The sequence below is a fragment of the Crocuta crocuta genome, unplaced genomic scaffold, assembly GCF_008692635.1.
Source record: "Crocuta crocuta isolate KB4526 unplaced genomic scaffold, BGI_CrCroc_1.0 scaffold322, whole genome shotgun sequence".
NCBI classification, from domain to species: domain Eukaryota; kingdom Metazoa; phylum Chordata; class Mammalia; order Carnivora; family Hyaenidae; genus Crocuta; species Crocuta crocuta.
Window position 1 is genome coordinate 2,026,166 of NW_027532592.1, and position 13,780 is coordinate 2,039,945.

The window sequence follows — 13,780 nt, forward strand, 5'->3', positions numbered from 1 at the left end:
TGTGCTCTCCCAAAAAAAAACTTAAAAAAAAAAAAAAAAAAAAATTTTATATTGTTAAAATTGCGACAACATAGCCTTTTGGTTTTCATGAAAAACAATTTCTCACTTAAAGGATTTGTTCTTTTATATTCCACAAAATATTTACACTTTCTTTTCCACGCAATTATAAAGAGGCTTTTTAGATAGCAGTCAGGTAAATCTATGCATTAGGTTTAAACTATGGCTTGAAAACTAACTAAACCAAAACTAACAAGTAAGTGAAAACTTAATTTTTTTACATGAATTTCTTGAGTATCCGGAGGGCTGTCAGAGACAGGAGGCTTTTCTTCTGCTAAGTCAACACCTGCTTTCAGTACATCAGCTGCTACTTCATGATCTTTTAAGGTCAGTGCTATCTCTCGGTCAGACTTATGATCAGAGGTAACAGGACTTTTGGAGACAATAAGCCCCAGGTCCCCAGGGTCACCACAGACATCGGCCGCAGCTGAAAGGAAAACGAGAGTTAATCCTCCAGGTTTTAAATGGAAAGAAAACCAAAAAGATACATACCACACTATTTGAGAAGTAACAGACAGGAAAAGGCTGTATTGCACTTGAGACTATTTCCTTGAAAACCAGACATATTGCCAAATGGCCTCTAATATCTGAAAGGGGAAAAGTCAGTGAGGGCTTACATGTTAATCCTCTCTCTTCAGTGTCCATTTGGTTTAAACAATGCATACTTGCTTTACACAAACACACAAATGATAAATTTTACATTTAAAAATTACAATACTGTGTTTTTTTTTTTTTTTTTTTTTAATGTTTATTTTTGAAAGAGCATGAGCAGGGTATGGGCAGAGGGAGAGAGGGAGACACAGAATTGCAAGCAGCCTCCAGGTTCCAAGCCATCAGCACAGAGCTGGATGTGGGGCTCGAACTCATGAGCCGTGAGATCATGAACTGAGCCAAAGTCAGACGCTCAACTGACTGCACCACCCAGGTGCCCCAGCCCGTGTTCTTTTCAACTTTGATAGAAAGATTTCTTGCCCTTACTCTGAAACTTCAGTATGAGCCCAACTGCTCTGAGGGGCTCAGATGTTTGTTCCCCATTCATTCGTCAGGTGACTAGTGGCACCCAGCTCTCCCTGCTGAGCCATTACAGGACGTGAGGGACACAGTCTGGGCTTTCTCTCGCTACAGAGAGGACTAGATCTCTCTCTGTGGGCAGAAAGCATCCAAATGGCCACAAATACACTCTACCACTTGGAAAAACTGGAAGGGAGCTGAGGGAGGGCGACAACTCATCTAAAAAAAAAAAAAAATCCTCCTTTTATCTATTTGCCAGTGATTTATAGGTCATTAGCACCCATGATTATTTATATGTCATTTGGGTTTGTGAATGACACAAAATACAAAACACTTCACGGCGGGTGTGTGTGTGGGGGTGTCTGACTAAATCAAAAGCTTTTAGAGTTTAACAAAAAATAAAAAGGTTGTTAAAAAAAAAAATGAGGAAAAATATTTTGACACTTTTGACAGATAATGGGGCTAGCGTCCCTAATATGAAAGACAGCTTATAAAACAAAATGAAAAAAGTTGTCCCCTGTCCATTTGGCAAGAGGAATGGGAAAACACGTACTTCACCTTCTGATTGTCAGTGTACAAAAGCAGTGAATAACCTTTGCTGGAGCAAATCGTAGAAGTCTATGCATATTCCTTGACCTGCCAGGCAAGCCTGTGGTTTGGAACCACTGAACAAAAATACGGACACAAAATGTGCAAAGATACGGATACACAAAAAAAATTCAATGCAGAAATGAAATGGAGAAACAGGAATGATCGGCCCAGGTGCTCCTCAATATGCAACGAGTTAAGCATACCACAAAACGTCCATACTAACAAACACTACCAGGGCTGCTGAAAAGGACAGCATTAATCTAGATTAATGACGTAGGAAAATGTCATATATATACTGCTAACTGAAAAAAAAAGAGTTGCTTTTTTGGTAATAAACTGATGATAATTTATAATCCTAGCTAACATTTACTGAGCTTTTATTAACATTTACAAGTATTAATATTTTATAGAAAAGCAATGGGAGGTACAGGCTGTAACCTTTACGTATTTTAAAGTGCAGAGCTGGGTTATGAATCCAAGCAAAGCCTCCACACTTACCTTTTCAACACAAGCAGGAAAATATGCACAAAGACAGAAACCCAGGAAAGATACTTTAAATTGTCCATAATGGATCCTTAAAGTAGATGACCAGGTTATGGGGATTTCTACTTTACTTGGCTATGATCTCCTCATTATTTTACTATAAACACATATTACATTCAAGGGGCACCTGGGTGGCTCAGCTGGTTAAGCGACAGACTCCTGGTTTCAGCTCAGGTCATGATCTCGCAGATGGTGGGATTGAGACCCACATTACGCTCTGCACTGACAGTGTGGAGCCAGCTTGGGGTTTTCGCTCTCTCCCTCTCAAAAATAAACTTAAAAAAAAAACAAAAAACAAAAAACAAAAACAACAACTACATTCTTAATGAGGAGGAATAAACCAAAACCAAAAACCAAGTTTATTCAAGTCTGTCCTAATCCCTATTCATGATATGACGGGCAGGAGGGTATTTCGTTAAGAGCATGAGCTTGGAGTCAGCAGCAACATCGTATTGGTAGGTGATCACGCTAAATGCTAAGTTCTGGGCATCAGCATTCAAGATGCCTGCTTTCCCCAAACCCAGCTGTAAGCTGAGGAAAACACAGCTCCCTCATCTCTATACGGCCAGGGTCTAAGAGAAGGCACTTAAAAAAAAAAATGTCATTGGATTATTAAAATAAAAAAAGGAAAAATCAAATGAACTCTATATGTTCGTTAACTTCCCTAGAGAAAATTCAGTCTGGCTGGGGACTGATAACTTATTTTACTCTTCTTAGATGTTCTGAAGGAAAATATGTCCACAAAAAGCCTTCTAACACCATTCTACTATCAGACCACAGAATGCCTTAGGAGAGACTCTAGAACCTGACTAAAGAGGAAAAACTGTGGTAAGAAAATCTAGATAACAGATTCCTTTGTTCTAAGAATAGAACACTCCTGAAACACTAACGAATAATTCTGCAGTCAAAATAATGTATATACGCTTCGGTTACCTGCTCCGCTTTGGTTACCTGCTCCGCTTCGGTTACCTGCTCCGAGTGAAGAGGTGCAGGCCTCCACCGACACTACTCCTTCGTCCAGAACTGGCACCCCCAAATTCCAGGTGAGGACTTTCCTTTAAAAACAGAAACATGCCAGTGAGCATGTATGAAGGCCCCGCCTGCTCTTACACCTGAGTTAACCACGATCCTTCTGCTACATGCCCTACAGGTAATGAAAACCAAGGTTCAGAGAACCAAATACCACCCTAGTTCGGTTTGAAGAACACTCTACAATCTGTAAGTGAATTCAGAAACAAGCAATGCTGGATTTGGTGCTCCCATCTTCTAGGACTTCAACCTGTTGGCAACAGTGGCATGACCTTAAATTACAAGTACAAGTACTTTAAAATGCTGGTCAGTGTAAATTACACTTATGCTGGTTTTTAAATTATCTGTGGGTAGACCCTTAAGTAAGTCCGTCAGGTACTATGGAGTACCGCCTCTATCCGCAGTAAAATCAGGTTCAGTATTTCAGTGTTATGAAAAGAGGATGATAAAACAGTGGGAGACCGATGGGGCCTGTATCACTAGATTAAAGTTAAGTTCTGGAAATATGGGGACAGTGATCCCTTCGATCCCTTCCTGTGCTGAGCTAGCCTTTCCCCAACTAAATCATGCTAACATTGTGAGAGGGGACAAAATAAAATTATAAAATAAACTCGAGAAAAAGCATGCATTTGGAATATATACATTTATTTCATAGGTGTATTTTAAAGAACTTATGTCACAATGTCAGGATAACCAAGAACTGATAAATTTATATTTAAAAAGGACACAGCTTGTTATGATGGAGACTATTCACCTAGATTATTACCGGTCACCACAAAGTTTGTCACGTGACTGTGTTTGCTTTGCAACTGTTGCAATTAACAACCAAACCCACCGCAATAAGTATTATTTTCATTAAAACTCAAGAAATGTGAGAATGGAATAATAAAAACAATCTAGGTGATCTTTTCATATTACGTCCTCCCACTTTTTGTGTGAAGTCCCAGCAAAGAGTCCGGCTAATCAAGATCTGTCTTCTCGGAAGGGAAGCACCTGACTGAGGTCACGAAGGAGACGTGACTGTAGCGACACTGATTTTTGTGGGTGCTTTGTGAACTCCCTCAGGCCCGACAGAGCGATGAACCATCGACAGTATCTTAAACGATCATGCTGTGTGTGCGTTCATTCGCCCTTGCTGCTTCCTGATCACCAAAGCTGCTACTTTTCTGTACTCTGCAACTGCGCTGCTCAGGCTCCGGGTGTGCGAGGTGTCCACCCTGCAACCAGACCGAGGCGCTTCTGCCAGAAGGTCCATCACGTCACTGCTTAGTTCAGCAGACTCTCAAGAAGGGATGCGGTGCACAGATTGATATTCTAATACAAGCTGCCTGTCTGTCGTGTCGCAGAACATAAACCAATCAGGAGCCAGGGTCCGTCTGCTGGAGCACACTGAGAGCACCCCAACATCATCTAGGGCAGTGCCCACATGTGCAAACACTAAATAAAACTGGGGCAGGGGGCGCACAGTGCTTCAGGCAGTCATTCAAAACCTAAACTTGGCTGGAGTTTCATATCCACTGGATGACAGGAACAGCATAGCCTCTGTCTATACTATCAGACAGCTCATTGGCCTGAAGCCACTGGAAATGGAGGGCGTGGAGGAATATACAGCCATAAATCAAACTCCAGTCTTCAACAAAAATGGAATCACCAATAAATATAAAAGGAGATCTGCCTCAACTCATCATGACTTCAAATATTCGGGAAATGTCTAGTTTCATTCTAGGATTCATGGTAACTACTAAGTAACACACATTTGTACCAATGGAAACCGTTTAAATGGAAACCGTCACTGGAGTGGGAATGTCCAAGATCTAAAATAAAAGCTAGCCTATGCACCGAATATTAAACTACTGGCTCACCGTTTTAGTACACTTTCTTAACACGGGAACTTTTCTCTGCTAACTTACCCTTCATGGGCTGCTGGTACATAGAGCGAAGCTTCGACTCCTTGAACGGGGCTCGAGTGACTGAGTTCTGCAAGTTCCGCATGACTGAGTTCTGCAAGTTCCGCCTCTGCAGCCACCTCTTCCAAAGGGCCTGGAAATCACGCGGTGGAGAACACTTACAATGATTTATGCCACATGTTTAGCGATTCCTCACGGTCCTTCTTGGATGATTACTTTTGAACAAGTCTGTTGGGTCTGCTTTTTTATACGGTTAGGTTTACTCGCTCGGCATCAGAAATACCAACAGGTCCTTCGAATTCTCTGAGCCCAGTCCAAGGGCCCCCTTACCCCACCACTTCTCACTTCTGGCTTCACGCGCAAGTGTTGTACACGGATCGACTCACTCAGTCATCAACAGCCAAAGTGGTCAAACTGTCCTCCCCATTTTATAGATGAGGAACCAGAGGCACACAGTCACATCTTATCCCAGGCCTAGTAAGGAGCCAATCATGGAGATTCAAATGTAGTCTGTTTTCTACAGTTTGTGCCTTAGGATGCCCCATGAGAACAGAAGTTTCTATTTGAGACTGCCTGATCTTTGTAGGAACATCAATGAAGATACTGCCATGAACATCCTCTGTTTCATCACTCAATTATTTTAGGGGAACAGAACACATCCAAAGTGATGTCAACCTGTAGACAGGTGCTATTCACGGGGACAGCCATAGGCTCTTAGAGCAATTACTGATGCCTCTGTTTCTGAAACAGACCTCAGAGTCCCAAAGAAACTACCAGGACACAGATTTTTATAGAAGTACTCAATTTAACAGTTTGAGAGTCAGGAGTTACCTTTAAATACTATTAAAACTGAGCAGGGGTTTGAAGCATGAAAAAAGAGACTAAATTTCTGATGCAATCCTCAGCCAAGTCTCTCCTCTCTCTGGGGTTCCCCTGGGCCCTCCATGCCGCCTCCAGCAGCATGTATCAAACAACAGTGTAAGTGCTTGTTCATTTATCTAGAGTCCACTAGGCTCTAAGTTACCAACGGGCAGGGCTGCGTCTGCTCCCCTCACTGTCTGACCCTCAATCATGACCCACACAGAAAGCGTCCACCTGCTGAGCATGCTTGAGGGGCTCTAAATCTTTTCGATGGATAAATAAATGTAAAGCTATAAATTCATGGGCCCTTGGTTTGTTTTGATTGCCCCGCTCTTATTTTAGCGGTAGGGACGGTGACAAGAACAAATGAATGACCTGGTTTTCTAAGCAGCTTTCTAGGAAGTTAAGGCTGCTGGACAATTTAAAACCCGCACTAACAATTGAGTCTGCGGGGCTGTACTGCTACTCCTCACGGACAGAAGAGGGCGCGGAGGTGCATGTGTGCACTGTGTCTACAAGCCAGCACGCTGCCACCATGTGACTCTCCAGTCCCGAAGCTTCTCTTACCATGGAAGAATTGTTACAAATTCTTTATCTGGAAATGAGTCCTTACCCATCTGTTTCTCCAGGTCTGGAGGAGTTACTTCTGATTCAAGAACGTCTGTATCACCGTCCTTCTCAGCCTGTTCAGTTACATTAGTAATTAGTTCTGTGGAAGAGCTCGCTGGCTTTGAGGCCACGGAAAGATCTTCCAAGTCTCCCGGGGACGGCGCATCCTGGTACTCCAAGGTGGTCTGGTCCGACCTGGTTGAAGTTCCGCTACTTTCTTTGCTCACGTCCAGTTTCTCCAAACTCTGCGAAGCTGCGTCCTCTGATCTCAGGTCTGTTTCTTGATCGTCCTTTTCAGGACTGTTCAGGGAAAAGGCTGCCATCTTGTCTCTGCTCCTTAGCCATCTGCTTTCCGCCGGGGCTCCGCATTTATGGAAAGGGGTAGTAAAGGATAGTTTTGTTTTGCTCTCATTTGCACCCTGTCAAGTAAACGATTTTGGGGGAGAAAATACTGACTAGTAAAAGAATCATAGTTGAGCCTCAGCTATCCACACTTTCCACGTTTGCTATTTCTCTAGAATTCTCTCCTCAATCAACACTTGGTTATTCCTAAATCCATCCTCTCAGAGAACGAATACACATACATGGCTGTGAACGTTTCCCTGACTGGTAACAAGACAGTTTTTCCAAAAGGCTAAACACAAAAGGCAAGATGACCCACTACCACCAAACGGTGCCCTGTGAACCCACAATGGAGCTCTGACAACATACCCACCTAAAAAACCAGTGAGAAGCAACACAAGATAAGGTGAGAAACAAACCACGGATTAAGAATTAGGAGGCTCCAGCCACCAAATAGCTATTTGATTACAGGCAATTTACTTGGTGCTTCTGGGCTGTATTTTCTTCACTTGTAAATGATGGGTCTGGCTTAGCCAATACCGGGAGTCTTTCTGAACTAATGTTTTCTGATTTCATGACTATCTGCGAGATTGCAAACAAAATCTACAGTGATATTATTTACTTGGCTTCATCTTTTCACTCCAAAAAGCTAATATATTCTTATTAAGTCTTTTTGGTTCAACTACGATCAGGCTTACTTCAGCAGTCCGTTTTGTGGCCATGCCTTCTTCCATGAATGAAATTCTAGTTTCTTTAAGTCGCAAAGGAGGGGTAAGGGACCTTCCAGGTGATAGAGATGGAGACGGTAATGGTGATGTTCGAAGACCAGACCTTAAGATGGACTGAGGAGTGAACTCGGCAAACCCAGAGGAAGTGATGGACATGGCCAGAGTTTTAGCTTTCTGTGACAAAGAACAAATGGAATTCTGCCGTTAGTATTTGTAAAAGGCACTTACAGAATGACAGACAGGGTCAATGGAGTCACAGTGCTGGCTNTAATAAACACATCAATAAAAAGTTTTATCACAGATTACTGGGAAGAAAACACAAAATTCTACTCATCGGTTTCTATTTACAGAAAGCAACAAAAAAACATAAAACTGTATCTATAATCATTCTAAAGACCTTGGTTGTTCCTAGTTTAAATTCCACTTAAAAAACAAAGCGTAGGAGCGCCTAGGGGGCTCAGTTGATTAAGCATCTGACTCTTGATTGTGGCTCAGGTCATGATCTCACGGTCTCTGAGTTCAAACCCCACATCAGGATCTGTGCTGACAATGTGGAGCCTGCTTTGGATTCTCTTTCCTTCTCTCTGCCCCTCCCCCGCATGCACATGCTCTCTCTCTCAAAATAAATAAACTACAAAAAAAAAAAAAATACAGTGTAGAGATAAATTATTTAATGCTTGCTTACAAAACTTTAGTTAGGCAGAGAGAAATGATAGTGTACAATGAAAAGAACAGAGTTTAATTACAGCAAGTTAATACAGATGAGCCTGACTTTAAAACTGTTTTAAAATTTTTTTTTTATGTTTTATTTATTTCTAGGAGAGAGAGAGACAGTGTGAGCAGGGGAGGGTCAGAGAGAGAGGGAGTCACAGACCGAAAGAGGCTCCAGGCTCTGAGCTGGCAGTCAGCACAGAGCCCGACGCGGGGCTCGAACCCACGAACCGCGAGATCATGACCTAAGCGAAAGTCGGACGCTTAACCGACTAAGCCACCCAGGCGCCCCATAAACTGTTTTATAAAAAAATATAATTTCATCACACAACTCCAATAGTAACTGATTACTTATGGAAATCCTGAGGATTTTCCATAATCAATAGAAATAATTAGCATAGAAACTGTTTAGCAGAAATAATTCCTTCACTTAACTTCTCCTCTAAAGGACTAGCAGATTGTTGTATCCCATTAGATTACTGAATACCAACAGATCTATTTCAATTACTACATAGATTTTTTTGTCTAGATTATTTTTGGTAGTAGGCACAAAATATAATTACATGATAGAATATGGAATGTAATTTAACAAAATTTTTTAATGTTTATTTATATTTGAGACACAGAGACAGACTGTACACAGTGGAGGGACACAGAGGGAGACAGAATCTGAAGCAGGCTCCAGGCTCTGAGCTGTCAGCACAGAGCCCGACGCGGGGCTCGAACTCATGAACTGCAAGAGCATGAACTGAGGCGAAGTTAGACACTTAACTGAATGAGCCACCCAGGTGCCCTGAGATGTGGTCTTTTTAATAGATGAAAACAAAGAAACAAAAACAAATTTAAGGGAAAAAAAGGAGGGGGGCAACACCTGAGAGGCTCAGTCGAGTGTCCGAATCTTGATTTTGGCTCAGGTCATGGTCTCAGGGTTCATGAAATCAAGTCCCGAGTGGGGCTCCATGTGGAGCCTGCTTAAGATTCCCTCTCTTTCCGGGGCGCCTGGTGGCTTAGTCGGTTAAGCGTCCGACTTTCGCTTAGGTCATGGTCTCGCGGTTCGTGGGTTCGAGCCCCGCGTCGGGCCCTGTGCTGACTGCCAGCTTAGAGCCTGGAGCCTGTTTCAGTCTGTGACTCCCTCTCTCTCTGACCCTTCCCTGCTCACGCTGTCTCTCTCTCTCTCCTAGAAATAAATAAAACATTAAAAAAAAAAAAATTTAAAAAAAGATTCCCTCTCTTTCCTCCCTCCACCTCGACCCAACTCACCTACTTTGTGCGGGGAAGCGCTCTCCCCCCACAAAATAAGTAAATATTAGAAGAAGGAAAGAAAGAAAGGAAACAAGAATCACAGTATCCTGCATATTGAATGTCAGGAACTGAATTAGCTTATCCACCGTCTTTTCAACTTCTTTTAGTATTTTCAGACTGGCATTTATTGAACTATCTTACTCACTCTGAAAAGCAAGACTCCCCTGGCTCTGCTCGCAGTGCGGACTATGCAGAAATACATAAATATTTCTGGCCTAAATATGGGCAGAGCCTGTGGGACCCCGCCGGGCGCTGGGCTCGGCATCAGTGCACAGCCGGCACAAGACCCTGGCGGCAGCGGGACGGAGGCAGGTCTGCTGCTATGGTTTCCAGGGCTTCTCAGAGACGGTGGAGGAAAAGGAATCAGGCAGACAGGCTGCTAACAAGGGCTAACAGTTTACAGTTTCACCGAAGGAGAGAATGTATATAAATAAAAATGCCCCTGAGAACTGAAAGCATCTGATAGAAGGAAGAAGTAACAACAAAAATGCAGCAGAGATGGGCGGGGGGACAAACCCAAGAGCGTGAAAGCTCTTTCCGAGGTTTTAACTTAGAGGTTTCAACTTGTAAGGACCACAGAGACTTGCGTTGCTCTAACAACGTCAGTGAGGCACACAAGGTAAATCCAGTAACAGTCTGTTTAAGATGTAAAAATACAGTTAACAGTTTGGAAAGGTAACTCCCCCTAATGGGTTTAAAGCTGTCAATTACCCAGAGAAACTGGTTAAAAACAGCTTCTCTCTTCTACTTGGAAAGTGAGAGCTTCCCAGCTTCCTTGCGAATGTGGGTACCGACTACTCACCTTCACGACAAACGGAGTTTCAAGTATGCGGAATTCTGAAGCCCTGGGAGAGCTCTGACGCGATCCTTTCTGCTGGGATCTTGACTGTAGTGAACTGGACGCTTGGTACAAAGGAGACTGTGGGGGGGTTTGCTGAGTGAATCTCAAATGCTGAGGAGGCTGGGGCACAGGATGGACGACCAAATCCAGTGGTCTGTAATCAAGGCACACACACAGGGCACAGAGAGATCCGAGTAACTCACTTGCCGACAGACTCATTTGCTAGACTCATTTTTATGAGCACGTACAAATTCCCAGCACCTGCACAGGACCTACATAACGAATCCTGGCGTGCTCTGCCGTTATGGCTTTTACTGCAATGCAAGGATGATCACCAAGCCACACACAATCTTTATTTTTTCAAATTAATGAGGACAGTGACAAAATGGAATCCCAAGATTCTGCTGAATGTTTTCTAGAAGGTCCTGGGCGTACTTCACACAAATGATATAATTAATCTCATCAATAATTTGTATTAAGCATGCATAGTCCCAACACCTTAAAAACTTAATTTACAGGTAAAGAATTTACATTCAAAGTGAAAATTCAGGTTACAAATCCTGATGGACCATTTATTTGCATAGGTCACTCCTCCCCCAATGTCCTCATAAACAGTCTGCTTGATGGTTATATTTTGTAGCAATAAGAACAAAACATTTTTACTTCCCCCAAATGACTCTATGGTTCAGCTGAGAAGAACCAGAGAGGTACCGCCTGTCTGGTGCCCAGGAATCTCCCCCACCCCCGCCATCCTTGCCCTTCTGTTCTCTACATTCAAGTGAGATTTTCACGACTGGGCCAGTAGATGAACACAGTTCACAGACGGGGGCTTTAAGACTCCACCTGTGACCTGGTGGGAAACATTTGTAGGAAGCATTATCTTAATAATGCTTATTATTCTGTACTGATAAGCATAGCCTTGAGATTTCCACCAAACCAAAAATACCCAATCAGGCCACTAAATATTTCTTTCTCTGTTGCCTGTTCCAATTCTTGTTTTCCTTCTCTGGCTCACTGGTATTCAAAAATCTGTAATTGTAAACTGCTCACTTTTAGACTGAACTATCCCAAATAGGTGTTTTGTTAAATGCCTTTGCACTGTGTTAATATTTATGCTCAAGGTGCCTATTTATAAATGATCCTCAAAAGCACGGCCTGTGCAACAAAGTTACCTACTTAGTAAATGAGAAACTCTTATACTCATAAGAACTAATATATATAAATTCTACTAAAACAATTAAAGAAAAGACATTTTTTGATTATGATATTTCCTTTAAAAATGTGGTTCTTAGGATTTCTACAATTCTTAGACCACTGTAACAGTAAGTAATGCATTTCAGGTCATACACACACACAAAACATAAATTACATAGAATAGCATATATACATATATGCCTTACTATATGCAGTGCTCACTGACATTACCTTTCTGTTTTGTGGAAAGACATGCTAGTCACAATCCATTAAATTTACGTACTACTCACTAATGCAAACCAGTTTGAAAAAACAGAATTAGGGAATGGAATGATTTCTATAAAAATAAATATTCACACCTCAATGGACTTTCTTCCATGTGAGTTAATCATAGCTTTGAAGGATTCTCAGTACTTCTTTTTCTTTAGGTCCTTAGGCCATTAGTCATGAGTCTGAAAACTTTTATTATTGTTCCCCTCTTGAACCCCAGATCTATTAAAGTACAAAGGGACTGAGAAAAAGTGACTTGTGGGGGAAAAAAAAAATGGAACTACTGACAGGAAAACAGAATGACAATAATAATGACTTTTATTTGAGATAATCTTCCTGGTAATAAAAACAACCTCGACCTAATTAAATCTAACCCCCAAACAGAAAATCTTGTAAAGCTTTGAAAATACATATGCCCACTTTACTATAAAAAGCTTTGGCCCCAACTGTTTGTAAATTACTAATTTCTTCCGAGTACTTTAAATTCAGATCATCTGATTCTCCCAAAATAATGTAATTTCGTTCTTGATAAGATGTAAACGATCAGTTATGTACAACAATCATGAGCCTGGTATTAAAGACAAGGAATCAAACGTTAAGAGACACCTGATTGTTCTCTGCTACTGAGGGTATGAATACTTTTTCCAACAATCCAATATTTTAAATGAAACAATCACAATTTCATCCTGGATGCAAAACTTCAACTTAACTATTTCCTTTCCTAAAACACAGTTGAAGATGGACAAGTATGACTGCATCTGAAGCCACGTAGGCATTTAGCGGGCTCTGCCAGCACAGGACAAAGTTCCAGTGAGCCAACCAAGATTAGTCACAAATTATACAAACAAACTTCAGTCACAGATCAGTCAACAAGGAAATTATATTAAAGAAAGCAAGTTAATAGTTTACTTTGCTCATGATTTTAATAAAACAAAGTTTGCTTCTTTCCATTAAGCAATCTGAAATCATTCAGCGAAAATTCTAACTAGACTAGCAGCTGGTGTAAAGTTCCCTAAAATTACTTACACAACTTACCAAGTTATAAAAAAATTAAAAACAAGCATAAAAACTCATTCAAGGATTTAAAATAAAGTTTAAAGATAATTAAAAATTACAGTGCAAGTATTATCTAACATTGTGACTTCAGAATGATTTAATTAAAGTCTTACCTAGAAACTTTTTGTGATGCTTTTAAAATTGGTGTTCCAACAAATGCCTCAGGCATTTTTGCATGTGAGATAGAAGGAGAAGGTCCTTCTGGTTTAGGACTACAAAGAAAATAAAAATTTAACTTTGGATTATGTATTATTAAGAGTATTATGTTAAAATATGCTTTAAGAAGGGGGGAGAGGGGGCTCCTGGGTGGCGCAGTCAGTTGAGCGTTTGACTCTTGATTTCAGTTCAGGTCACAATCTCACGAATCATGGGATTGAGCTCCGCATCGGGCTCTGTGCTGAGAGCGCAGAGCCTGCTTGGGATATTCTCTCTCTCTCTCTCTCTCTCTCTCTCTCTCTCTCTCTCTCCGCCCCCTCCCTCTCTGCCCCTCCCACGCTTGTATGCATTCTCTCTCACTCTCAAAATAAACAAACTTAAAAAAAATGAGATGTGATTAGAGAGGAGAGGAGGGCTTTCACTTTTTACTTTGTACATTTCTGCTTAGTTACAAATAACAATAAATATAAATGCCTTTAAATTTAAAGACAAAAAAAATTGTTCTTACAATAAGAATAGTCAACATACAAACTCTTCCTTTTTGCACACACTAATAAACTCTAAGGCTGGAT

General features: G+C 41.4%; 1 protein-coding gene across 3 annotated transcripts in view; it reads right to left on the reverse strand.

Annotated features, from left to right (window-relative positions):
• AHCTF1 (AT-hook containing transcription factor 1) overlaps positions 1-13,780 on the reverse strand; it is a 79,364-nt gene that overhangs the window by 12,787 nt on the left and 52,797 nt on the right. For 2 of the 3 annotated variants that reach the window (XM_077779864.1, XM_077779865.1), the window contains 7 exons: positions 13,166-13,264; positions 10,494-10,686; positions 7,649-7,852; positions 6,613-7,027; positions 5,142-5,271; positions 3,136-3,257; positions 279-484 (listed from right to left, as the gene is read on the reverse strand). In XM_077779864.1, the coding sequence (XP_077635990.1) occupies positions 279-484; positions 3,136-3,257; positions 5,142-5,271; positions 6,613-7,027; positions 7,649-7,852; positions 10,494-10,686; positions 13,166-13,264 (1,369 nt within the window). The remainder of the gene's footprint in view (positions 1-278; positions 485-3,135; positions 3,258-5,141; positions 5,272-6,612; positions 7,028-7,648; positions 7,853-10,493; positions 10,687-13,165; positions 13,265-13,780) is intronic. The other variant, XM_077779863.1, reaches the window with a different exon arrangement.